Source organism: Eublepharis macularius, chromosome 8 (assembly GCF_028583425.1).
Source record: "Eublepharis macularius isolate TG4126 chromosome 8, MPM_Emac_v1.0, whole genome shotgun sequence".
Classification (NCBI taxonomy): domain Eukaryota; kingdom Metazoa; phylum Chordata; class Lepidosauria; order Squamata; family Eublepharidae; genus Eublepharis; species Eublepharis macularius.
In genome coordinates this window covers 24,207,753-24,233,168 of record NC_072797.1, presented here as the reverse complement: position 1 = coordinate 24,233,168, position 25,416 = coordinate 24,207,753, and the positions used below count along the sequence as shown (strand labels likewise).

Here is a 25,416-nt window from a genome sequence, read left to right as displayed (position 1 = left end):
GTTCCGTTGTTGCAGCTGAGCAACCCAAAATGCCACGGAACGGGATTTCAGTGGGCTTTATGCAGAAGTCTAGCCATATTCCATTAAAATTAACAAAGTGGAAATGCCACAGTCCGATAGAGTGCTAAAACGGATATTTCTATCGTTAAACTCTTGGAAAACTGGTATGTTTTGCATAAGGAATATGATTTCTTTCAAAGATGAAATATAAGTAAGCGGTCTGGGAAATTCTTGGAGTGGTGATTTAGGGCCATAAGGCACAACGTAGCTACGATGCAATCTTTCTGAAACCATTTCTGCTGGTTTAAGGATGCTTTTGAGACACACACAGTAATTCAGAAGTAAGTATAGGAAATTTTCGTTCTTCTTGGGCACAATCCAGTCAATGCTCAGTGCTCTGAAGGTTTTAATTCTTAACACACTTCCTAGAAAATAAGTCCCAGTGAAGTAAGGGAAGCAAGGTCTCAACTAAACAAGCACGTTCCGTTATCGTTCAACAGGCAAGTCAACCACATTCTTCAATTTATCACTGAAATGGGTGGGAGTTAAAAGTCCTTCTCTGTTGCTGGACTGCACCCAACATCATTACAAAAAGTAGTAACTTCTCTATACTACTAAAAACAGCATTCTTTGCAGCCCAAGTTCTGTAAGCACATTTGTTGATATTTCCTTGTTTTCCCATCAAATTCTGATCCAATTCCAAGATTCTGGGATTTTTTTTTTTTTTGGCAAGGAGAGATCAGAATTAGATGTTGATTGAAAGCTGGCAGCTGCATATTTTAATCTGCAGTCACAAAAGCTAGACATTTCTTGCAATAAACAAAATTTGGATTCTGTGTTTCCAAGGCATCGGATAGATTTCTGGAATATGCAGAGCTGGTAATGCTTTACATTCTAAAGGGTCATCTACCTATAGCCTCTTTTCCTTTTGTTGTTGTTTTTAAATATCAGCTGCGCAAGAAAATCCACAAAATGTACAGTTCTTAGCATTTCTACAAAACTGCCAGCTACACATACTTGGATTCTGGGAGGGTAATCTGCTGAAGTGGGAACAATAAAGAGCCTTAAAGATTAATGCATTTATTGACACGTTAAAATAGTTAATCTTTAGGGTGCCACAATACTCTTTGTTGTTTGTGTTTATCCAGAGGCAATTCTCAATAGTCTCAGGTGGCAAGGTAAAATGGCTGTTTACAAGCCTCATCAAGATGTTGCAGCATTAAAATGCAATTTGGGAGAAGATTGTGGATTACGTTATCTACAAAAAGCAGTTTAAATCATGCAGCTACCTTTATAGAGAGGCAGCACACATAAAGACACACAACTATACACACAACTATACATACAAAGAAAACCTCTCTCAGTGGTTACTTACTGTTCAAGCAGTAATTTCCACATTCTTTAGTGTGTCAGCATAAAGCAGAAGAATATTCAGATTTTATTTCCCAGAAACAAAATTTCAAAAGTATCACCCTTTTTAAGTACGCATGAGTTCAGCTTTTTCCCATCCCTTTTATTTTTTTTTAACTTTTTTTATTGTACTGATGGTATACATTAATATTACCTCCACATACTGTCTATACTTCATATACATTTACATATAGAATAAATTTAACAATCCATACATCCGATACAAGTTTGTTTTCCCCCTTTTCTCGCCCCCCCCCAAGAGGAACGACCATAAGAATAATCTGCTTTATATCTTTAACCCTGAGCACACGCTTTGGAGTTTCATTAATATAATTTGGTTGGTCTCGCCTCCTCTTACCCATCTAATGTATCTAGACCATTTCTTCCTTATCGTTAACGTCTTATTTTCCCATGTCTTATCCTGTTTTAATATCGATAAAATGTCTGATTGGATCCATTCATATAGATACCAATTCCATCTTTCCAAAGTCCATTTAGAGGCATCTTTCCATCCATACGCTATTACAGCATGGGCAGCTATAATCATGGCTTTTAACAAGTGCTGTCTATTTTCCTGTACTTTTATTATTCTCCCAGATGCCCATAAATAGGATCTCCCCATTTAAATTTATCTCAACATCGCAAAGCTCCTTCACCTTGTTAGCTGAGTGCAAAAAGAGCAGTGAAGTTATGCTGTGCTGATTAAAGAGGCAAAAAGTTTATTTGAGGAAGTTACATACTTGATAGGAAAGAGGGAGAGAGAGATCCTTGCTATCTGACTACATCTTACAGAGAAAGAAAAGAAGTGTGGCAGGAGAGAGAAGCAGGATATTGCCCTGTTTAGGCCAATAGGAGACAAGACAAGGAAATGACCCCCAGGAAACAAGAGCGATGCTGCTCTCACTGTCCTAACTAAGTGATCCTTGCTGCCCCCTGCATAGAAGTCTCTTCTTCCTTCTTGCTGCTGCAGTACACCAGACATTGCTATTTCCAACACCCCTTCTCAATGTCTAGTGTACAAAGTCCACAAAATTCAGGCTTTTACGTAGACTTTGAAACTTCTCTTTGGCAAGTGACTTGGTGAGAATGTCTGCTATCATTTCTTCTGTGGGACAGTACTGTAGCTCAACAAGCCCTTCTTCTTGCATATTTTTCACAATGTGACTCTTTATGTCAATGTGCTTGGTTCTTGAGCCAATTCTTTCTGTATTTGCAAGTTTTATGCAAGATTGATTATCTTTAAAAAGTTGTATAGGTTTGGGTTCATCTATCCCAAAGTCTTCTAACAGTTGTAGGCTCCACTTGAGTTCTTGGCATGCTTCTGCTGCTGATATGTATTCAGCTTCTGTAGTTGACGCCGCTACAAGGTCTTGCTTTCTGCTTGTCCAACTGATTGCTCCTCCACCGTAGAAGAACTCGTCCACTGGTAGACTTTCTGTCTGTAATGTCTTCTGCCCAGTCAGCATCCATGAATCCCAATAGTCTGGGATTGTCGCTTGCTGGTAGCTTGAGCTTCAGTTGTGCAGTACCTCTCAGGTATCTTGCCAGTCTTTTGACTGCTTGCCAGTCATTCACACTTGGTGATGCACTTTTCCTGCACAGTATTCCAACTGCTGCTGCTATGTCAGGTCTGGTTACTGTACTTATGTAGAGCAGTTTTCCAATTGCTTCTCTGTACACTTTGATGTTTCTCAGTGGTTCATTGTTTCCATCTTGCTTCAGGAAATCTGTTTCTATTGGAGTACATGTTGGTTTTCCATCTTTCATATCCATGTAGTCTAGGAAGTCCATGATCTTTTGTTTTTGATTGAGAAGATAGCTTCCATCTTCCTCTCGCTCTATCTGAACGCCGAGGTAAAAACTGACATTTCCAAGATGCTTTACCTGAACCTCTTGGTTCAGATGCTGAATTATTTCATCACAATCTTGTTGATTTTCATAACAAAGGAGAAGATCATCTACATAAATTAGAATAAAAGTCCATTTGTTGTCTTTCTTGAGTACAAGCAGCATTCTGCCCCACCTTGCTTGAATACTTCTTTGATGAGCATTTGGTTCAGTTTCTGGTTCCAGGCCCTTGCAGCCTGTTTCAGTCCATAAATGCTCTTCTGCAGTTTGCATACAAGTCCTCTGTCTTTGGACTGTTCAAATCCAGGAGGCTGTGTCATATACACGTCTTCTTTCAGCTCTCCGTGTAGAAAAGCAGTTTTCACATCCAGATGCTCCACATGCATCTTCCTTGCGGCTGCTATGCTCAGTAGTGTTCTTACTGAAGTGTGTTTCACTACTGGTGCAAAGGTTTCATCATAGTCTTCTCCATACTTCTGGGAATATCCCTTTGCAACTAGTCTTGCTTTGTACTTCTGTACTTCTCCATCTGCATCAAGTTTGGTTTTGAAGATCCATTTGCATCCTACTGTCCTCTTTCCAGGTGGTAGTTCTGTGAGGATCCATGTCTTGTTCTGGATCAGAGAGTCAATTTCTTCTTTTGCAGCTTTTCTCCATTTCTCTGCTTCTCTTGTTGGCATTCCTTCTATGTCTTCCCAGCTAGAAGGTTCTGGTACAGCTTCTGTTTTGCCAGGTAAGAGAATTTCATTGGTGGAACTCCTTTGTTTGTTCTGGCTGAGCGTCTGACACTTGGCTCTGCTTCCCCTTCTCTTTCTGTGGGCTCTGCAGGTGTCTCATGTGTCTCAGTCAGGTCCCAGAGTTGCACAATCTCTGGCTGCTGTGCTGCATCAGCTTCCTTTGGTGTAGATTCTCTGGTGTCTGGCTTGCTTGCCTTCTCTCTTTCATCAATGTATACCACGTTGCAAATCTTCACCGTGTCTGTCTCTGGGCTGAGGATTCCGTATCCTTTGCATCCCAGTGCATATCCAACAAATATGCCTTCTTCTGTTCTGAGATACAGCTTAGACCTCTTTTCCTTTGGAATGTAAGTGTAGGCCTTTGATCCAAACACTCTCAGATGCCTTACATTGGGCACACCACAGTTCAAATGGTGTGCTGCTTGCACCCTTTGTAGGCAGCATGTTCTGCAGATAGGCGGCAGTGTTGATAGCTTCTCCCCAATATTTTTGAGGTAGCTCTGTTTCTTGGAGCATACTTCTGCACATTTTTGTTAAAGAACGATTTTTCCTCTCCACTATCCCATTGAGTTCGAGGGTGTACGGTACGGTCAGGTGATGCTGTATTCCTTCAGCTGCTAGGAAGCTTGTCATCTCCTTCCCCATGTACTCGCCTCCATTGTCTGTGCGGATAGCCATTGGTTTTCTCTGGAATCTGTTCTGCACCATTGCTAGGTACAGCTTGAATTTTTCCAGTACTTGGCTCTTCTCTCTGAGCAGGTAAGTTACAGTGAATCTTGAAAAATCATCAGTAAAAGTCAGAATATACTTACTTCCACTGGGTGTTACTGTTCCCATTGGTCCACAAACATCACTATGAATCAACTCCAGTGGTTTCATGGTTTGCTTCTCACTCTGCTTGGTGAAAGAAGGTCTTGTGCCTTTGGCTTGAATACAGCAAACACATTTCTCTGCATCAGGACATTTTCTCATTTGCAAATCATTAGTCAGATTCTGCCTTTCAAGCTGATATATATAATCTATATTAGCATGTCCAAGCCTTCTATGAATAAGTTGAGAACAGTTCTTGTGACTGCACCCTTTAATTAGATTTACTCCTCTTTCAGAGCAATCAAGCATATACAGTCCATCCTTTAATATGCCCTGTGCAATTAATTCACCTTCATTGCTAATAAAACATTTCTCTCCTTTGAATACAGTTTTTATCCCCTTTTGAGCCATCACTGAGACAGAAAGGAGGTTGCTTTTTTAGTTCAGGTATATAAAGACAGTCAACAATCTGCACTACTTTAACTTGGCCACTGGGTAGTGCACAATATGCAGTTACATTGCCTCGTCCCCGAGCGGTCAGAGTTTCTCCATTAGCAGTATACAGTGTTTCACGAAGTGTATTCATTTCATCAAATAACTCTTCATCTTTAGCTAAATGATGATTGCACCCAGAATCGATTGTCCATTGGAATATACTTTCATCTTTTGCGACAACATTTAAACAGTTCTTATTTGATCTGCCAGCATTAGGTCGGCTATTAGCATTTGGTGAGCCATTGACTCTATCTGCATTCCTAAAGCCTTTTGTCTCCATCCCGCGTGGCTGGGAGTTACTCACTCTTTGTGATTCAAGAAAATGGCAGTTTCTTTTTAGATGCCCCTTCTTCCCACAGAAACTGCAGGAGAAATCATTTCTTGAGCTAACTTTCAAGGCATGTTCATTGGACTGATCTTTATGAAATTGTCTATTAAGACTTTTTTCTTGCAATCTTGCAAGCACATAATTTAGACATTTAGCTAGACATCTGGCAGATCTCCTGCAGGACCACATCGGGAAAACCTCGTCTTACATCAAAGATTCAGCAGATTTCATCAACAAAATCAGTTCTCTGAAACTCAATCCACAAGACATACTTGTCAGTTTTGATGTTGTATCCCTGTTTACCAAGGTTCCAGTAAAAGACACTATTGCACTTATTAATCAGATTTTCCCAGAGGATGTAACAGCCTTATTCCACCATTGTCTGACAACCAGTTACTTCCAATGGGACAACGAATTCTATGGATGGGGTGGCCATGGGGAGCCCACTCAGCCCAGTTATAGCAAACTTCTACATGGAACATTTTGAAAAAACAGCTCTAGAATCAGCACCCCACAAACCTAGTGTATGGTTCCGGTTTGTGGATGATACATTTATCATTTGGAGCCATGGGGAGGAAGAATTGATGGGGTTTTTGAATCATCTCAACAACATCCACCTGAACATACAATTCACAATGGAGAAAGAAATCGAGGGAAAACTCCCATTCCTGGATACCTTGGTCATCCACAAAGCAAACTTTCAGTTAGGTCACAAGGTCTACAGGAAACCAACTCACACTGATCGGTACTTACACAAAAACTCCAATCACCACCCCCGACAGAAAAGAGGCATAATGAAAACATTAGTGGATCGTGCAAGACGGATATGTGAGCCACACTTTCTCAATGAGGAAATTAATCATCTAAACCACGCACTTCAGGCAAATGGCTACTCCAGAAATGAAATCCGAAGAGCAACCAAACCCAGGATGAATCAAACAACCAAGGAAAAACAGTCTCCTACAGGAAAAGTGTTTTTGCCATATATCAAAGGAATTACTGATCAGATGGGAAAGCTTATGAAAAAGCATAACCTTCAAGCAGTATTCAGACCCACCCGAAAAATACAACAGATGCTACGATCAGCAAAAGACAGTAGAGACCCCCTCACCTCTGCAGGAGTATACCGTATACCCTGCAGCTGTGGACAAGTTTACATCGGGACCACAAAGCGTAGCATCCAGACAAGAATAAAAGAACATGAAAGACACTGCAGACTTGGACAACCTGAAAAATCAGCAGTGGCTGAACATAGCCTAACTCAAACAGGGCACAGTATCTTATTCCAGGACACCAAAATACTGGACAACACTTCCAACTACTTTGTCAGACTGCACAGGGAAGCCATTGAAATTCACAAGCATAAGCAAAACTTCAACAGGAAAGAAGAAACCTTAAGAATGAACAGAGCATGGTTTCCAGTTCTGAAAAACACCAGGCTAACAAAACATTCTATCCCCGACAATAGCCCTGCAGAGAAGATTAGCACATCAAGTACCAATCCATATGCAAAAGAACCTCCTCAGGATACAGTGAAGCCTCCCTCCATTAGCATTCCACACTCTGGGAAACTCTTACAGGATGACTCAGCTCAACCCCACCCCTCCTGAGTAGATACAAATGACCTACATCTTTTCCACACTGTGACACTGAGAGATCTCTGTCTTTTGGTGCTACACCCCTGAAGATGCCAGCCACAGCTGCTGGCGAAACGTCAGGAACTACAATGCCAAGACCACGGCAATACAGCCCGGAAAACCCACAACAACCATCGTTCTCCGGCCGTGAAAGCCTTCGACAATACATCACATAATTTAGACTTAGATTTTCCTGCATTTCTAAGACATGCACAATGCTTGCATAGGATTGAGGAAGGCTACTTAACAAAATTATTGCCAAATCCTCATCCTGGATCTCTTTTCCAAGGGATCTTAATTTCTGTGATAATTCCATGAAATTTGAAATATGATCCCTTAGTTGTTGCTGAGGCTGCATTTGAATCCGATACAATTGTTTAATTAGCAACATTTTTGTTTTAATTGATTCTTGTCTGTTAATTTTTGCAAGAGACCGCCACATTTCACCCGCTGTCGGCTCATGAATAACTCTTAACAACTGTTTATCACTTAAAGCATTAATGATAATGGATCTTGCCTGGCCGTCATTTTTTACCCATTTGGCTTCTTTTTGTGGGTCTCCTGTAGGCTTCGCATCTTTAATTGCGTCCCAGACTTCCTGTTCGATGAGTTGGGCCTTAATCCTTTCTGACCAGATCTCGTAGTTGTCGTCACTTAATCGGTCGACATAGAACCCCTGCTGTGCTCCCCAGGAGTCCGGCATCTTTCCTCTACTGTCTGCCATCTATGCTTTAGCCTGAGGCTGTCTGACCTCTGACAGAAGTTAATTGCTCTCTCTAATTACAGCACGTGTGAGTTCTGGGGCCCACATAACTCTGTTAGCTGAGTGCAAAAAGAGCAGTGAAGTTACGCTGTGCTGATTAAAGAGGCAAAAACTTTATCTGAGGAAAATACATACTTGATAGTAAAGAGAAGAGATAGGTTCCTTGCTATCTGACTACATCTTGCAGAGAGAGAAAAGAAGTGTGGCAGGAGAGAGAAGAAGCAGGATATTGCCCTGTTTAGGCCAATAGGAGACAAGACAAGGAAATGACCCCCAGGAAACAAGAGAGATGCTGCTCTCACTGTCCTAACTAAGTGATCCTTGCTGCTCCCTGCATAGAAGGCAAGTGCTGCTGTAGTACACCAGACATTGCAATTTCCAACACACCTTTCCCAGTATCATTTGCCAAAAGACTGTTACTTTAGAGCATTCCCACCATAAATGAGTATAATAGCCTTTTATTCTATTACAATGCCAACAATCCGATTTCATTCCCTTGATCATATAGGATAATTGGGAAGTTTTCCCATCCCTTCTATAATTATTTTGCAAAATAACATCGGGTACAAACAATCCAGTTCAGACAAACAGCAACCACCACACCACGGCCACATGTGGCACAGACACACTCATGAAGATGCGCCGTCCGTGAGAAGCAGGAGCTCTGGGTAATTCATGTTGCTGTTGCATTCTGCATAGCTGGGGCAGCAAGGACAGGGAAACATTCAAACCGCATGTATACAGCTCCCATACGGAGGTGCTTCTTCTCATAAATGGAGCGTCTCTTCTCTCAGTACCTGTGCAGCCGCCAGGAGAAAAGCAAGCTGACCACAGACAAGGGGACGTATATCCCCTTGTGATATATGTCCCCTTCTTTCTCCTCTCTCTCTTCTCCCCTCCAATTCTGTATCTGCCCAGTTTGGATCAGGCATCTGACGAAGAGAACTTGATTCGCGAAAGCTTATGCTACAATAAAATTGGTTAGTCTTAAAGGTGCTACTGGACTCTTTTTGATTTTGCTACTACAGACTAACACGGCTAACTCCTCTGGACAGAGAAGAGAGTAAACCATCACCCTCATGGTAGCTGCCCAGGAAAAGAGCAAGCTGGACACAGTGGGATGGTGTTGGTTTTACTCCCCTTTTCCCATGAACAGCTTGCTCTCCTCCGGGCACCTTAGCAATCTCACTCCCTGACACAAACTGCTGTGCCTCATGCTGTGGAGAAATAGAAAAGAGCAGGAGTCCAGTAGCACCTATAAGACTAACAAAATTTGTGGTACGGTATGAGCTTTTGTGAGTCACAGCTCACTTCTTCAGATACAGCTAGAATGAGAGTCCATCAGTGAGGAAAGAAAAGGACACACAAGTTCAATAGTGGTGGGGAGAGACTGCCCTACATGCTTATATTATTCTGTGTGTGTGTGTCTGGGGGTGGCGAACAGGGAACAACTGCTGCTTTAGTCTTTTCTCCTGTTCAGTGAACATGTGTTTTTTTTAAAAAAGGAAGAATGCTGCTGCCCCCTGGTGGAAGAAAACTGCATGCAATTTAATCTATGCAAGTTTCAGCCAACTTGAGAAATCCGTTGGCTTGAAATGCCACACTATATTGGATCTTAGCTGCAACCCCCCCGCCCTTACTTTGTAAAGAATTCTTTGGTGGTCTCTGATGTGTGACTGAGGCAGGATTTTTTCCTGCTGTCAAATTACAAGGCGGCCAAAGTATAGTAAAGGATTAGAGGGTACACTGCTGCACAGGCAGTTCACACAAATGAGGATAAAGTTTCAAGGCCTATAAATCCCTTTGCTTAAGGGCATGAGCTAAGTCCCGCTGAAGGAGAGAACACCGAGCTGTGCTCTCACACACACCGGCACAGAGTTTTTCCATAATAGCAGCGGAAGTTTTCAGCTTCAAACTAGTGTAAAAGAACTGGCACTATAAGGAGATATACCAACTTAATGATGAGAAGGAGAATTAATATTTGAAACTGTCAAAGGACTACAGGTAATCTCTAATCCTATAAGTCTGGGAGCTTTGGTTTTAGTTCCAAAGTTTTGTTTTTGTCAATAATTCAATTTTTGTGAGTGTTCAGATTTCATGACAAAATTCAAGTTTTGTGGATATAACACCCCTCCAAAACCATCTGTTAGTTCCTCCTCTTACAGCTTAATTTATGCAACTCAAAATTGGTTTGTCATTGAATTACTATGTGCAAAAGTGGTACAGATGGAGTAAAGGAATTGTGTGACTGGTTCTCTTGTACACATCTGTCAATAAAGCCTTCATCTACCACAGTCACCATAGAAGAAGGCAGCGTGGAGATCTAGCTTGGTATATTTGGAAAATATAAAGAGGAAGAATCTCCACAGAACCTCATTTTCAAAAGAGCATCTGAGGTGGGGCCTGGTGGACCGTCAGAGAATGGGCTTAAAAATGACAGCAGTTTATAAAATTATGAACAACATTGAGAGACTGATGGTCACCAAATGAATTCGACTGGAAGAAGTTTTAGGACTGACAAAAGGCTTTTCTTCACAAACCCCACTACTACAAGATATGGTGAAGGTTCCTAGCTTAGATTGTTTTAAGAAAGGCTTAGCCAAAATGCCAAATTTTGTGACAACAAATTTCTAGTCTCCTTGATAGTTTCGCCTTACTCAAGCTTAACCTGTGACCATACTTGTTCTCAACCACACTAACAAAAGTCAATAGGAATACGGAAGACTGCTTTCATATCAGCTGCACGTAAATACCATATAAATGGTACAGATAAAAACTGGGTAAAAGAAGCAAACTAAACAGGGAAACTTTCCGAAGACAATTAATGGGACAAGAATGGTCTTTGCAACTGTGCATGAAAACTGAAGGAAAGGAAAGAGATATGCAAGACAATCAGCCTCTCTTTGATCCTCTATTTTCTAGTTTGGAGTATATTTATAAATACCAAAAGGACTGAAAGATTTACAAGAATTTGTCACATTGCTTTCTTTTCCCTGTTAAATGTAGCAACGCAATTCATTCTCTGAGCAGGCCGATCTCCGCACTTTCTGCACTTCAAACACTAAATCCTTCAAGCACAAAACAAAATCTTCATTACCTTTCTGGCAGTGCTGCCCATCAAAACCCAAGGGGCAATCACATTCATAGCTGTCCTTCTTGGGCAAGCAGGAGCCCCCGTTGGCACAGGGGGCACTGACACAGGGATGGAGAGCATTCTCCAGGTTGACTGCAGATGTGAAATCCTGCTTCATGTCTATCACCCGGTCATTGAGGACAATCTATGTTTTAAGAGACAGGGCAAAAAGCTACAAAAAGTTTCCTATTTCGACATTTCAAAATTTCGACATTTATTACTCAACATCTTAACTTTAACGGAGGACTTCTTTTCAAACAAGAGCCAAGGCTGTTTGGAGAGGTCACTTCTAACATCTGTTTATTTTCAGTGTGATGTTCCTGCAGAACAGCCTTTCAGTAGATTCCACTGTTTACCCACAAGAAAAAGAGGAGGAGGCAACCGCAACCAGCTCTTTTAAGCAGTGCAACACAAAACTCTTTAGCTTCAGCTTTACATGTTGTCAGATTTATGAGCCTTATGTCTAAAATTTGGTGTAGGATATTTTTTTTTTTTGTGGTTCTATTTTGAGCCAAAGCTGGGACGTACAAGAATGGAAGTTGATATTACCAAGCTTGATCGCTGCCTTGTCCTTCCTCGCCCCCTCATTTGTTTCAATTTAATTGGGTTATTTGTTTCATTTTTAATCTCTCCCTTTCTTCAAGGAGTGCAGGGCCATGGACATCCTTCCCAGCTAACCTACCGGTAACTTTTAGTTTAGTGCAAATCCCAGTTTATTTCGAACCAGCAAACTGTGGTTTTTGCTTCCTCGGCAAACCAAGATTGGAGTGTTAGATCATAGTTTAGAGAGTACTAGATTGAAGGGTGAAAGCAAGCTACGGTTTATTGAATTGACCTATTGCACAATTCCTCCCAAGCATCATTGAGATACGTTGGAGCAACCCTGGAATACAGCGTTGGATTGAAACTTTACAGTTATCCTGAAGCAGCTATGAGATTTGTTTGATTTCCCATCTGGCTACTGGAGCTTTACAAATTCATCTACAATATTTAGATGTGCAGAAAGAAATGTTATTAGTCAGTGAGCCTAGCACCCCTGAAGGTTTGAAAGGAAGGGGGAAAAACGTGAACCAATTCTCTTAGTTCTCAAATGTTTGCATTTATTTTTTTGTCTAGATATTTCTCTCCTAGCCAGCGTGGTGTAGCAGATAGTCAGATTAGTAGATGACAGCTTTGGGTTTAAACATTCCCTTACTTATGACTTGCCATTCTCTCTCAGCCTAACTTAACATGCAGTTGTTGGAAATATAAAAGAGAAGTTAGAGAGCTGCCCACACACCCTCAAGCATCAAGTATTCTCAGAAAAAAATCCAAAGTTAATAATCAAAATAGCTGCTTATATCACAAAGGTGCTTCAACGGAGGCAACAATGGCATGGTGTACAGATTGCCATGCCCAACCCTAGTCAAGCACGGATACCAGCCTACAAGCAAGACAATTTTGTTTGCAGAAATGTTGCACCCTATGCGATCTAGAAGTGACATTAAGAGGAATAAACCGGATTGTCCTGTAAAACCTGCTTCATCGATGGAGGCTCCTGAGATACAGCAGTGGCAGGTGAGAATCAGGGCAAATGACTGCACCATTTCCTCCTGGCCATACAATGTCAACAACCTCATGAGGTGACCATTATGCCAGCAATCTGGTAAATAACTTGGACTTTTGCCTACCTCTTAGCCAGGCCTTGAAGTAACATTGGGGAGCCAGTTTGGTGTAGTGGTTAAGAGCGACAGGACTCTAATCTGGAGAACCGACTTTGATTCCCTACTCCTCCACTTGAAACCAGCTGGGTGACCTTGGGTCAGTCACAGCTCTCTCAGAGCTCTCTCAGCACCACCCACCTCACAGGGTGATTGTTGTGGGGATAATTATAACAGACTTTGTAAACTGCTCTGGGTGGGTATTAAGTTGCCCTAATAACAAATGTTGTTGTTGTTGTTGTTATTTTAAAACAGAAACCCAAACTGGGCTATAAAACCTGTCCCATAGGCAGAGGCTCTTGAGAAATAGCAGTAGTAAGAATGTCATGAAGGACTACATTATTTATATATCTCCTCCACCCTAGCACTAGGATCAACAGCTCTTGACTGTGGGACTCTCTGTATTATTTTGCTTAGGGGATTATTGTTGTATGGTAGGAGACTCCTTATTTACAGCAGAGGGCAGTTGTTGATTCTAGAGTCCACACGTAAGGTCTTAAGGCTCATGTGGGGGAATCCATTCATTTTATGAGTTTTTTATTTTAAAATTAATGGAATTTGAGTTGCTTTTTCATGCCAGCTGTTTCTTCAGGGACATTCGGAAGGAATCATAAGCAGTCTACACAGAAGTAAGTCAATTTTTTCCTCTACTGAGACTTCATCCCAGGAAAGTGTTCTAGGGCTCAGGCCGTTCTTGTGTTCATTGGAAACCACCTTGAATACAGGACTGACTCAAAGGTTTTTTAGCACCACAGGCAATCTATGACTTTGGTGCCCCCTCCCCCACATTAAACACAGAAAAAATGGTATCTAAAGATAGCATATAAATATATAACATTCAGGACAACTTCATGCCCAGTCACAGTGGTTTGCAAAATGTGTTATTATTATCCTCACGACAATCATCCTGTGAGGTGGGTGGGGCTGAGAGAGCTCTGGAAGAGCTGCGACTGACCCAAGGTCACCAGCTGGCTTCAAGCGAAAGAGTGAGGAATCAAACCCGGTTCCTCCAGATTAAAGTCCTGCCACTCTTAACCTCTACACCAAACTTTTTAAAGAGAGAAAATAAATTCACTTCTGATTTGGTACCCCCTTAAAGTCCTGACATAGGTGGCCCAGGCTAGCCCAGTCTCATCAGATCTCAGAAGCTAAGCAGGGTCAGTTCTGGTTAGTACTTGGATGGAAGACAACTAAGGAAGCCCAGCACAGAGGCAGGCAATGGCAAAACATTGTTCCCCTCCTGCCTTGAAAACCCCTGCAGGGGTCGCTATAATTCAGCTGTGACTTGACAGCTCTTTACACAAAGCCTGGCACACCAGGGGCTTGCCCTCCTTTGCCTATATAGTCAGGCCAGCCTCGCCTGTAAACAAACTCATTTTATCACTGAAGCAAAACTGATTTTGTGCCCTGTGAGACCCTGGCTTAGAGATAATGAGGAAGCCCCCCTCCCTTGTACGTATTATTTTGCTTTCCTTGCAGGAAAAGCAGGACACAAATGTAAGCAAGAGGAATAATTTTAAAACACGCATACCTTTTGAATACTCCCAGAGAATGGTCTGAGGACTCCCGAGTTCTTCTTCACATTGTCATAATTTGGTACTCCACCAATAAATATGTCAGGATTGCACTTAATCTGTGTGAAAGCTCCCTATCGGGAGGGAAAAAAATTACACTGCATTATAAGAGTGACTTCAGGTTGCCTTCTGTTCAGTTAGCAAAATCACTGCCAAGTCATATCATTTTTAAAATGTAATGGACAGAGCATTTTTCTGCTGAGAAAAACACTCCAATTTAGGTGCTTGAAGAAGTGGCTATAGAAGTGCTACTTTGAAAAAAAGTCTCAATACTCCACAAAAAAATGGCAACTGAGAATGATTGCTCACATAAAATGACTGTCTCAAAAAGGCTTGTAGTCGTGCAAGTGATCAGTAATATATGATTTCCCTCCCAATTTTTGAATAAAATGCATTTGAAAATACAATGATCTTCAATGTGCTGCTTGTCGGTGCTATGGCACCCACCACTCTATTTCCTGGTGCCTGCTTGCTTCTTCAACATAGTGTCTCTCCCCCAAAGCAAAGAGGCAGTGCTGGCTTTCTTCCACTTCAGTGGAGCCAGAGATGCTTCAAAGATCCCTAGGGATATTGTCTTTATGTTTTTAAGGGAGCATCTGGAGATGGACAGGACTGTGAAAATTCCGAACCATGCGGTTCGTGGTTCATCATGTTTCATGAACCACGAACTTTCATGAGCTTGCCCCGGTTCACAAACCAGTTCATTTGGTTTGAGGAAATGTCACTTCCGGGTTAGCAGAAGGTCTGCAGACAGCCCATCCTCCCGTTGCCTCGGAAACTGATTGATTGGTGCGAGACTGTCTGCAGTGACAAACTGAAATATGAACCAAACAAACCGGGCTAAAATTCATCACAGTTCACGAGAAACGAGCTCCCATGAACAACTGGTTCGTGAACCAGAAACCGGCCTGATTCGTGACGAACTTTGGTTCGTATTTCGGTTTGTGCCCACCTCTAGGAGCATCCATTTCAAAACAGCTGCCTCCATCATACAAAGATGTTGGTGTGCAACCCCAAATGGCACTCGTCTGATTTTTGGTACACATTGGTTGACACACTTACTTTGTTTTGGACAGTGAAGTGGAAAACAGCCACAACAAACATCTAAAATCCCAAACAAGCCCAGAGCTTAAAGTCATCACTCTGGATGTATGTTACTACATCTTTCTATAAAAGGCAAGCTATATTGGCAATGATGCACTTTTTATCCTGGTGTGCCTACACAGGAGCACCAGGATAAAACTTGAGTTGTTGCCAATATGGCCTCCAGAGGGCGCCACAGCAGTAGGATGGCCAGGAGAGCCATCTTGTCCCACTGGAGGGCACCACCACAGCGAGAAGGCCAGTGTTCCTGCGCTCCATTTTCTAGCCCCACCCCCCCTTTTAACAGGTTCTGTTCCTAGTAAATAAGATATTTTTGTACCTCAGCCATTCCTTCAACAGGTCTTTGCTGATCAACTTGTAGGATGCCATTTTTGGCTGTACGGGACACTTTTAATTCATGCCACTGATTCAAGCTAACAGGTTCTTCACTCCTATTTAGAAAGGAAAAGGAACAATATGTACTCTAAGTCCAAAGATTTTCGTATATTTGGGCATAAACAGTTACATTTGTAGCATGAAACAGAAAATGGAGCTATAGTTTAATTGTGAGGAAAGCAAACAAGCACCCCTTCCGAAGAATGTTTAAGACATTAACGTCAAAACTTCTAAATTAGAAGGCGGGAATGTGGGTACAATTACTCCCACAAATTGTCATCTTCAGGTTTTGTGCATTTCTTGCATGGTATCAGAAGTGTAATATACAGTTCTGAAGTATGTTTATAATCCAGTGGTAGAACATGTGGCTACCATGACAGAGGAATCCTTGGTATATTTAATCAAAGAATCTCAGGGTCAGGTTAGGAAAAGGCCTCTGCCAGAAAAATTGGAAAGCTATCATCAGTCAGGATGGGAAGTACTAGAATAGATGGACCTCTTGTTTGACAATATTTATTTTAAAATTTCCATCTCGTGCCTTTTCCCTGAAAGGGAATCCAAGTCAGGTATGGGGAGTTTCATACTTTTATTTTATTTATTTATTTAAGTTATTTACAGTCTGCCTTTCCTGTTGAAACTCCAGGTGGATTACAAAATGGAAATCAGCACAGTCAACAGAATAAAACATCTGATAAGCAAAGTAATGGGACTAGGACTACAATGTCAGAAGGTGGAATTACATAGGAAGAATAACAATGCAGCGAGAGGACGATAATACATGCCACAAACAGATAATATATACTAGGCACAGTAGTGTAGCCCACAGTCCCATTTCCTTTATTAAATCACCTTGTGGAACAACTGCACTATGATATAATCCTATTGCCTTTTATAAAAAATGTCCTGCTGAACTACTCTGTTCTACATAGTTTGCAGAATGCCAGATAATGTGTGTGGGGCTTCCTGACCTCCTCAGGCCAGCCATTCCACAAGATGAGGGCCACTACAGACAATGCATACAAACAGACAATTGTTGATCTCATCCATTTACAGGACAGTACCTGCAGAAGGCCTTGTTCAGATGATCAAACCTGTCATGGTGGGGGAGAGATGGTCTAGCTGATAGGAGGGCCCAAGGCTATCAACAACAACATTCAATGTATACCACATTCAGAGCGGTTTACAAAGTGCATTATTATTATCTTCACAACAATCACCCTACGAGGTGGGTGGGGCTGAGAGAGCGCCAAGAAGCTGTGACTGACCCAAGGTCAGCCAGCTGGCTTCAAGTGGAGGAGTGGGGAATCAAACCTGGTTCTCCAGATTAGAGTCATGCCGCTCTTCACCACTACACCAAACTGAAGGGCTTTATATGTGATAGTCAGTACCTTGAATTGAACCTAGTAACTAATGGGCAGCCAATGAAGTGACTGAAGAATGGGTGTGATATGCATGCTCCATCTCCTGATAGTACCCATTCATGTATCAGATTCCAGAGCAGTGGTTTTTATGCTAGTCTTTCAGAGAGCAGCGCCATCAGAGACCAGTATGATGCTGCCCATTCTTACCATCAGATATAGACTGTACCTGAGGAGTTTCAAAATTTGATCTCATCCAAGATGGTCAGACTTGCCATCGAGCAGTTTCACAGTTATGAAGCACATGCCATGAGGCATAGCCAAAGCTTTCCATATAAAACCTAATGTTAAACTATGGGATATGTCCTTCACCTACAACTTCGGGAAACAAATTTCTTATGAAATAGTGGGCAAGCTTTTTACCACATCTGGATTAAAATTTAGTAATGAAATCCACATGAAATTGTATTATGCACTAGACATGACCCAAGAGCTCCTATCCTTGAATTAGATCATTTGTGTTTCTATACAATCTAGTGGGATAGATTCTTTATTACTATTATTAAAGTTCAAACTCTTTCATGTTATTTGGGATAATGTTAAGTTATACTGCGGTTACCACCCTCTTGATATCTTTTTAATTATTTATGTATGGATTGTAATTTTAATATGAATTTGTGAATTTCTTGCCCATATTGTCGGTTATGTGTTTTTATTGATGTAATCCGCCCTGAGCCAATATGGGGAGGGCGGAATCGAAATATAATGAAATAAATAAATAATGTTCTTATTGTTAGATTTGCAATTGTAACTCCAGAATCATTCTAGCACACACAGTTTGATATATTAGCTATATCTTTTTAAGCTGTTTAGACTAGTATGCCATTTGTTCATCAAACTGGGTTGGAATAAATCTGTACTTCCCCGCGAAAGCTCATTGTGACAATATTTTTATTTATTCAGATTTTTAGAACCCACTTTTCTCTCCAATGGGAGACCAACATGACTTACACCATTGTCCCCTCCTCCATTTTATCTTCATAACCATCATGTGAAGTAACTTAAGCTGAGAGAGAAGGATTGGCCCAAAGTAGAGTGGATTTTAACCTGTGTCTTCCAGATCCTAGTCCAACATGCTAACCACTACACAATGTTGGCCTACACACTCAATCCCTATACACAACGGTTATGGAGAGGAGCAGGTTTCTGGATACCTTATGAGAGGTGTGAAATTTTTGGAAGTACACAGTACACTTCAAACCACCTGTGCTGAAGATTGGTGAGGAGGAAGAGGAAAGAGCTCAGAATATTCCCTGTGGGTATCTGTGGGAGAAGACGCATCGTGCTACGTTTTATAAAACCTATTATGCCTAAGCTTACCAAAATACAGTCAGCAATCTCTGGGGATGCCCAATCACAACACAATCCTAATTATGAAAAGAGCTCCTAAGAAACATAATTTGCAATTGCGGTGTCAGGACTCCCTCAGAAAGAATCTGAAAAGTATTGAGGTGATTTTTATAAATTGGGTCTAATCCGAGAAGCGGAAAACAGCCTCTACAACAAATAGATATAAATTAAATACTCACTAGACAGATTACATTTAAAGTCTTGCTGAAGAGGCTAAAGTGACACTTCAGGTTTAACAATGCGCAAATTTAAATTTCAAACGCACGATGCATTTTATATCTTGTCGCAGATGAGCTCTAACATTTCCCAAGAGCAAAAAGAAATCCATTAGAAATGTTAGAAAAACTATTGTATCAAACCACCCCTTCACCATTTCTTTTTTAATTGGCTGCCAAAGTAATTTCTTCCTTCCCTCCCTGCTCTTTGTTTAATAACAAGAAGGATTTAATTGCCCTGGATAAGTCAATATAAAATAAAGTAATAATAATAATCTCTGATCAATATGTAATAAAGGAACCTGACGGGACTGTTTAATAAGGAATAACATGCACAAGGTGTCCTCTTTCCTTCACATGTCTTTGTCATGAAAGGCCTCCCTCTTTCAATGTCTAAAACCTGGTTTGAAATTCTGAAAATACATTTTAGGGGTGCAGTCGTTTTGCAAAATTAATACCGTGCTTAAAACTCATAGGTAAAGGTAAAGGTAGTCCCCTGTGCAAGCACCCAGTAATTACTGACCCATGGGGGGACGTCGCATCATGACATTTTCTTGGCAGACTTTTTATGGGGTGGTTTGCCATTACCTTCCTCTGTCATCTACACTTTACCCCCAGGAAACTGGGTACTCGTTTTACCGACCTCGGAAGGATGAAAGGCTGAGTCAACCTTGAGTTGGCTACCTGAACCCGGCTTCCGCTGGGATCAAACTCAGGTCATGAGCAGAGCTTGGGCTGCAGGTACTGCAGCTTACCATTCTACGCCACGGGGCTCTTTTGCAGCTTAAAACTCATACTGTAATATAAAATATTTTGGGACAGGATATATGCATGTAAATAAACTTCCAGTCTGGACATGTCAGAAATCACCTTCCTTAAAAATCCAGGGTCAAGATTTCACAAGAAATTCATTCTAGTCTATCAGAGAGATTTAACTATGAGTCTGTCTTACAAAGACATCTTACAAGGAGGCGCTCAAGTGACTTATTTTCTGTGTGGTTTATATTCAAGTGTATTCCGTCTCCCTAGCAGTGCAGTGTATCCACAATGAGAGAACAAGGGTAAGATCTTTCACTTGAGTGTCCCCAGTTAACATGTGTAAAAAGACTCTATGACTTACAGCAGAAGAATTCACATGTTATTTATACTATAATGTAGCAAATGAGCAGTTTTGCATGTATGGCTTGAGCAGCAGCCCAGGCATTTGCCAGTTTGCCGTTATAAAAACATAAAGAAGAGCTCAGGTGGATCAGACTGATGGTGCATCTAGTCCAGCATCACTTCTCACACTGTCACCAACCAGTTATTCTGGAGGGCCAACAACATGGCATAGAGGCTGAAGCCTTCCTCTGACGTTGCCTCTGAGCCGTTGTCATTCAAAGGTTGACTGCCTCTTAATACGAAGGTTCCCTTTAGACATCATGGTGAGGAGCCGCTGATAAATCTACTCTCCTTTAATCCCTCTAATCCGTTTTAAAAGCCATCTACACCTGTGGCCATCACTACATCCTATTTATTTATTTATTTATTTATTAATTTCTAGCCCTCCCTCCCCGCAAGCGGGCTCAGGGCAGATTACAGCAGTAAGTAAAAATACAAAAAATAAAACAGTAAATCAGAGATCTCAAAGAAACATAAGTTTCAGTGAATCAAAATCTCGACAGATATAAGTTTCAACATCCCAACATGGGGCCCCTTTCACTCCTCCTTGCCCACCATACATAAGAAGGGTGGAGGTGCAAGCTGGTATCATTCTGTAAGTGGGAGGCAGATGACTATGTATCCCCACCCCTCGCTGGCAGGAGACCGGTAGGGAGGCTTATTTGATGGATCTGATGCCAGCCTCAACCATATGCCTGGTGGAACATCTCTGTTTTGCAGGCCCACCAAAAGGATACAAGATATTGGCGGGCCCAAGTATCCTCTGACAGAGTGTTCCACCAGGTTGGGGCAGTCCATTCCACATTTTAATCATTTGTGTAAAGAAGCATTTCCTTTTGTAGTTCCCTGTCCACTCTCTCAGCCCTATGCATAATTTTATAAACCTCTATCATGTCTCCCCTTAGTAGCCTCTATCCTAAACTTAAAAATCATAGGCCCTTCTGCCTTTCCTTGGCCTTAATCATTTTGGTTGCTCTCTTCTGTCCAGGTCTGCAATGTCCTTTTTGAGATACAGTGGCCAGAACTGCAGAGAGTATTTCAAATGAGGCTGCACCATAGAGCTATATAGGGGCATTATAATATTGGCTGTTTTATTTTCAATCCCTTTCCTCAAAATCTCCACCACAGACTTTTACCTTTTTCACTGCTGCAGTATACTGGATTGACGTTTTCATTTCATTCACTGGCCCCAATACTTATCTTTATGGGACCCTACTGCTTATTCCTACTCACTGCTTCCTTTTGTTTAGCTAATTTTTAATCCATAAAAAGGACCTGTTCTTTTTTCCCATTACTGCTAAGCTTACTCAGGAGTCTTTGGTAATGTACGTTGTCAAAAGCCTTTTGTAAGTCCAAGTATATAACATATACTGTGTTGCCATTATCTACACGCTTGTTCACTTTCTCAAAGAACTCCAAAAGATTAGTTAGGCAGAACTTCCCTTTGCAGAAGCCATGCTGATTTTCCCTCAGCAGGGCGTGTTCCGCTTTGTATCTAATAATTTTATCTTTGATTATAGTTTCTATAGACCTTAGGCTACTTGGCCTGTAATTTCATGGTCCGCTCTGGACCCCTTTTTAAAAATTGCTGTAATATTTGCTACTCTCCAGTCTTCAGGCACAGTGTTTGATAGGGGTGCTGATATCTTTGTTGGATTAGGAGACAAGTCCATTCCAGATTATCCCACATAATAGCCTTGTTCCCACTTTTTATTGCACCTCTTTAGAGTGTGAAAGATTGCAAAGAGGATGTAGTGTTTCAGAATAACCCTTTGTGTTCATCTATTCAGGAACAACTGCCTCCAAGACAGGAAGGTGGCTTTGAAAGCCAGTAAGGTGTAGTGACTAAAGGACAGCCTAAGATCTGGGCAACCCAGGTTTGATTCCCTGGTCTACCATGGTAGCTTGCTGGGTGACCTTGGGCCAGTCACATACTCTCAGTCTAATCTATCTCAGAGTGACAAGGTTGTTGTGAAGAAAAATGGAAGAGTGGAGAATGATGTAAGTTGTTTTGGGTCTCCATTGTGGACAAAGGTTGTGTATAAATGAAGTAAAATAAAAATTAAATTAAATTAAAAAATGTGACCTCTCAACATTCTGTGATCGGCCCCAATACTGCATAGCAGCCATTTTGTAACTTACTCTAGCCCCCCTGTGGCCACAATTTTGTGGTGGCATTCAACTGTTATCAAAATTCCAAGGTACCCAAAAGCTCAACAAGACTGGCGGACTCTGCTGTAAGTTCATAATGATAACCAGAAAGTTCACTGACCCTTCAACTAGAAATGAGCACGAACAGGAAAAAACAAACACGATGTTCGTTGCCATCCACGACAAGAATTCACGAACATGGACGGACATGACATGTTCATGAACATGTTCGTAGTTGGAGGTTCATGGGAACCAGAATGGCCCCCTTGGGACTTAGCTGAACTTGAGCCAGGGAAAGGAGAGTCCATGGGTCTTCCCCTTTCATGTCATTTTCTCTTCACAGTGGCAAAAACTGGACCGTCTGCTGGAAGCTACTTTGAGGGGTTACAAACTGACCTTCCCAATTTCCAATACCCACCAAATTTGCAGGGGACATAGTCCTCACTGTCCTCTGAAGACCCCCCAAGTTTCAGAGAGATTGCACCCCAGGAAAGCCATGATCCATGGGTCCCTCCCTTTCCTGTCATTTTCTTTTCACAGTGGAAAAAACTGGACTGTCTGCTAGAAGCTACTTTGAGGGGTTACAAGTCAGAAGGAGTTCAGACAGAGTTCAGACAGTCCATGCCTATGTTGCCAGGGCAATTGATTGAAAGGCGCCAGACTGTCTGGCTTTACGAACAGCTGATGAACGCCACGAAGAGCAGGGAATGGGGCCTCACGAACAGCTTGCTTGCGAACAGCGGATTGGGCTGTTCATGGCTTTTTTTTGTTCGTATTGCTGTTCGTGCCCATCTCTGCCTTCAACTAAGGACTAAAACACTCCTTGCGGTCTTCAAACAATTCATGCTGGTAGCTGTTGATCGTATAAATGCCTCAAATGAACAACAAGCTAAAACTGAAAAATATGTATGGAACTATTACGCACAACAAATATTTCATTTACCTGATTATAGCAGTGCCTGACCCACAATCAAACCTGAATTCCACATAGCTGTCCACCAGGATAATAGAAAGGAAGTCTTTGCTCCCTGTGTCATAGCTGTACAAAAGGACGCCATTCCCTGAAACTGGGCGAAATGTCATCTCAAACTCCATGAAGGAAAGATAGTTCTGTGGTTCCAATGGCCAGGGAGTTGTAGCAAAGGATTTAAAGGTTTCATTGAACTGAGGTATTGCAAGGGTAAAAGCTGAAAAAGTAGGTCAAAAAGACACATTACTTGCAAAAAAAATCATTGCAAAAAAGCATACTATGCAAAATATTGTACATACAATCTAAATGCTTTACTATTCCCTTCCATTTGTATTTAGCAATATGTTTTCTGTTAACAAAAGGACAAGACAGTCACCAGACATTCCTCAGTTTTCCAGGTTTAAAGTACAGATACCAATTTAAACCTAAAATGTTGTAGAAATCTACACCCGTATGAATTATTTTCAAAATAAATGAAATACCGACACAATTTGCTTAAAACACTTGTTACTCATGCATAACCCGCTACCTACTAATCATGAATGGAACCAGGATTCTCTCCCTTGTGATCAGATATTCTATTAGTCCAATCTAAATATTAGGCAACACTTGGAGGGAAGGTGGAATATGGATTGTTGCTGTAGATGCCAATGCACTGCCTTCTGGACAGTAAGTTTCCCCGCATCTTCCCTTCCCTGGTCCCCGTGGCAGCCGTTCTCCCCCACGCCACCAGGGTCTATTTCAAGATTTTTTAACCAGTAATTAACATAGCAGTGTACCATTATATCGGTATATTGATACATCAGCTTCTGATTTTAAAACAAACCTCACCCCTTACACACGTATGAGTAGTGTATGGCAGGTAAGGCCACCACAGGGTATGGGAGACGGAAAACAGCTGATGTATGGGAGTGACCAGGAAAATTCAGACCTTCTTGTCCGCATAGCAGCCAGCCATTTGCTACTATTTCTCCAAAAACTTTGCAGCAAAGGGAAATGCCAGGGAAAACCTGGGAGGTGCATAAATGCATAACGATGCTGTAAGGCACGTAGCTTCCCAACAGCATCCAACCTGGGGCAAACAACTCACATGGAAAAGATACTTGGTCTGTGTTCTTTCCAAAAAGAATGGAGTAAAGCTGGTTTGGAAAAGAGCATATTTAGAACAGGGAAATCGGGGCAATGACAGCATGACCTCATGTGGAAGCTCCACCAAAACACATTCCAATCTGGAAGCCAAGATGGAGAAGAACCTTCACAGGGAAGCGGCCATGGACATCATTCTGAAGTTCTAGCAAGCCATGCCAGCTCAACCAATAAAACAAGGTCTAGATTTCTTTGCTTATCTGCACATCATCACTGAGCCAGTATGCAATCAACTGGGAATGTGATAAAGTTGGGGAAACCGTCTTGAGTACCACCAATGAGTCATGAACATGCCATTGACCTGCGGATTAACAAGGGCCCAGATCTGTCTTGTAGGATACCCAATGCTAAAAGGTAATGGGCAAGAACAGCAGTAGCCCTCTCACCTTCTTCACAGTGTCGGCCTTTAAATCCAAGTGGGCAAAGACATATGTATCTATCGGCTTTGCTTGCTGCGCAGGTGCCACCATTAACGCAGGAAGCCTCGTCGCAAATTCCACTACTGCATTCACCTGAAAAGGAGAGAAACAGCAGAGATTCATCATTGCAGTCACCTGAGGGATGTAGGTTAATTTAGCTACTAGTATTCTTGAGTTCTGGCACAAACAATACCAGTTTTCTGTCACATAAACACAACTCTTTCCAGGCAACATGGAAATCTAAGTTCCAGATTAAGTGACTGGGTTCGGGGCCACAAAGAAGGAAATTAATCGTACTGATTGTCTATAGATGAACGCTTACCAGACTTGCCAACACCCCCCACCCTTCATTAGCTTCTCTCTTGTACTCACAGATGAAATGTCTCTAAATCTCTAAATGTCACCAGACTGTTTACGAGTACCAGGTTTTTTTTAACCTCAATTATCTTAAGTGCTGCTTTGTTTGTTCAGCACGTGAGGGAAGCTACCGGAGGAGCTGGAGGTGTTAAGAGGCAGGATCTAAGCTTATTAGCCACTCCACGATTTGTTGTTAATGGTCCCATCTGCATGGCAGGTAATCCATACTGCCAACATACGGGTTTCTATAATCAACATCTCTATCATCTTGCCATATAACAGGAAAATGTCCTCAGGTAATAGTATAGAAACTGT

At 41.7% G+C, this 25,416-nt stretch overlaps 1 protein-coding gene across 1 annotated transcript in view; it reads right to left on the bottom strand.

Annotated features, from left to right (window-relative positions):
* Positions 1 to 25,416, bottom strand: part of EGFLAM (EGF like, fibronectin type III and laminin G domains) — a 134,105-nt gene that overhangs the window by 16,397 nt on the left and 92,292 nt on the right. Inside the window, exons 14-18 of the mRNA XM_054986658.1 lie at positions 24,712 to 24,837; positions 23,153 to 23,396; positions 15,859 to 15,970; positions 14,393 to 14,509; positions 11,126 to 11,306 (exon numbers count right to left, since the gene is read on the bottom strand). Coding sequence (XP_054842633.1) covers positions 11,126 to 11,306; positions 14,393 to 14,509; positions 15,859 to 15,970; positions 23,153 to 23,396; positions 24,712 to 24,837 — 780 coding nt within the window. The remainder of the gene's footprint in view (positions 1 to 11,125; positions 11,307 to 14,392; positions 14,510 to 15,858; positions 15,971 to 23,152; positions 23,397 to 24,711; positions 24,838 to 25,416) is intronic.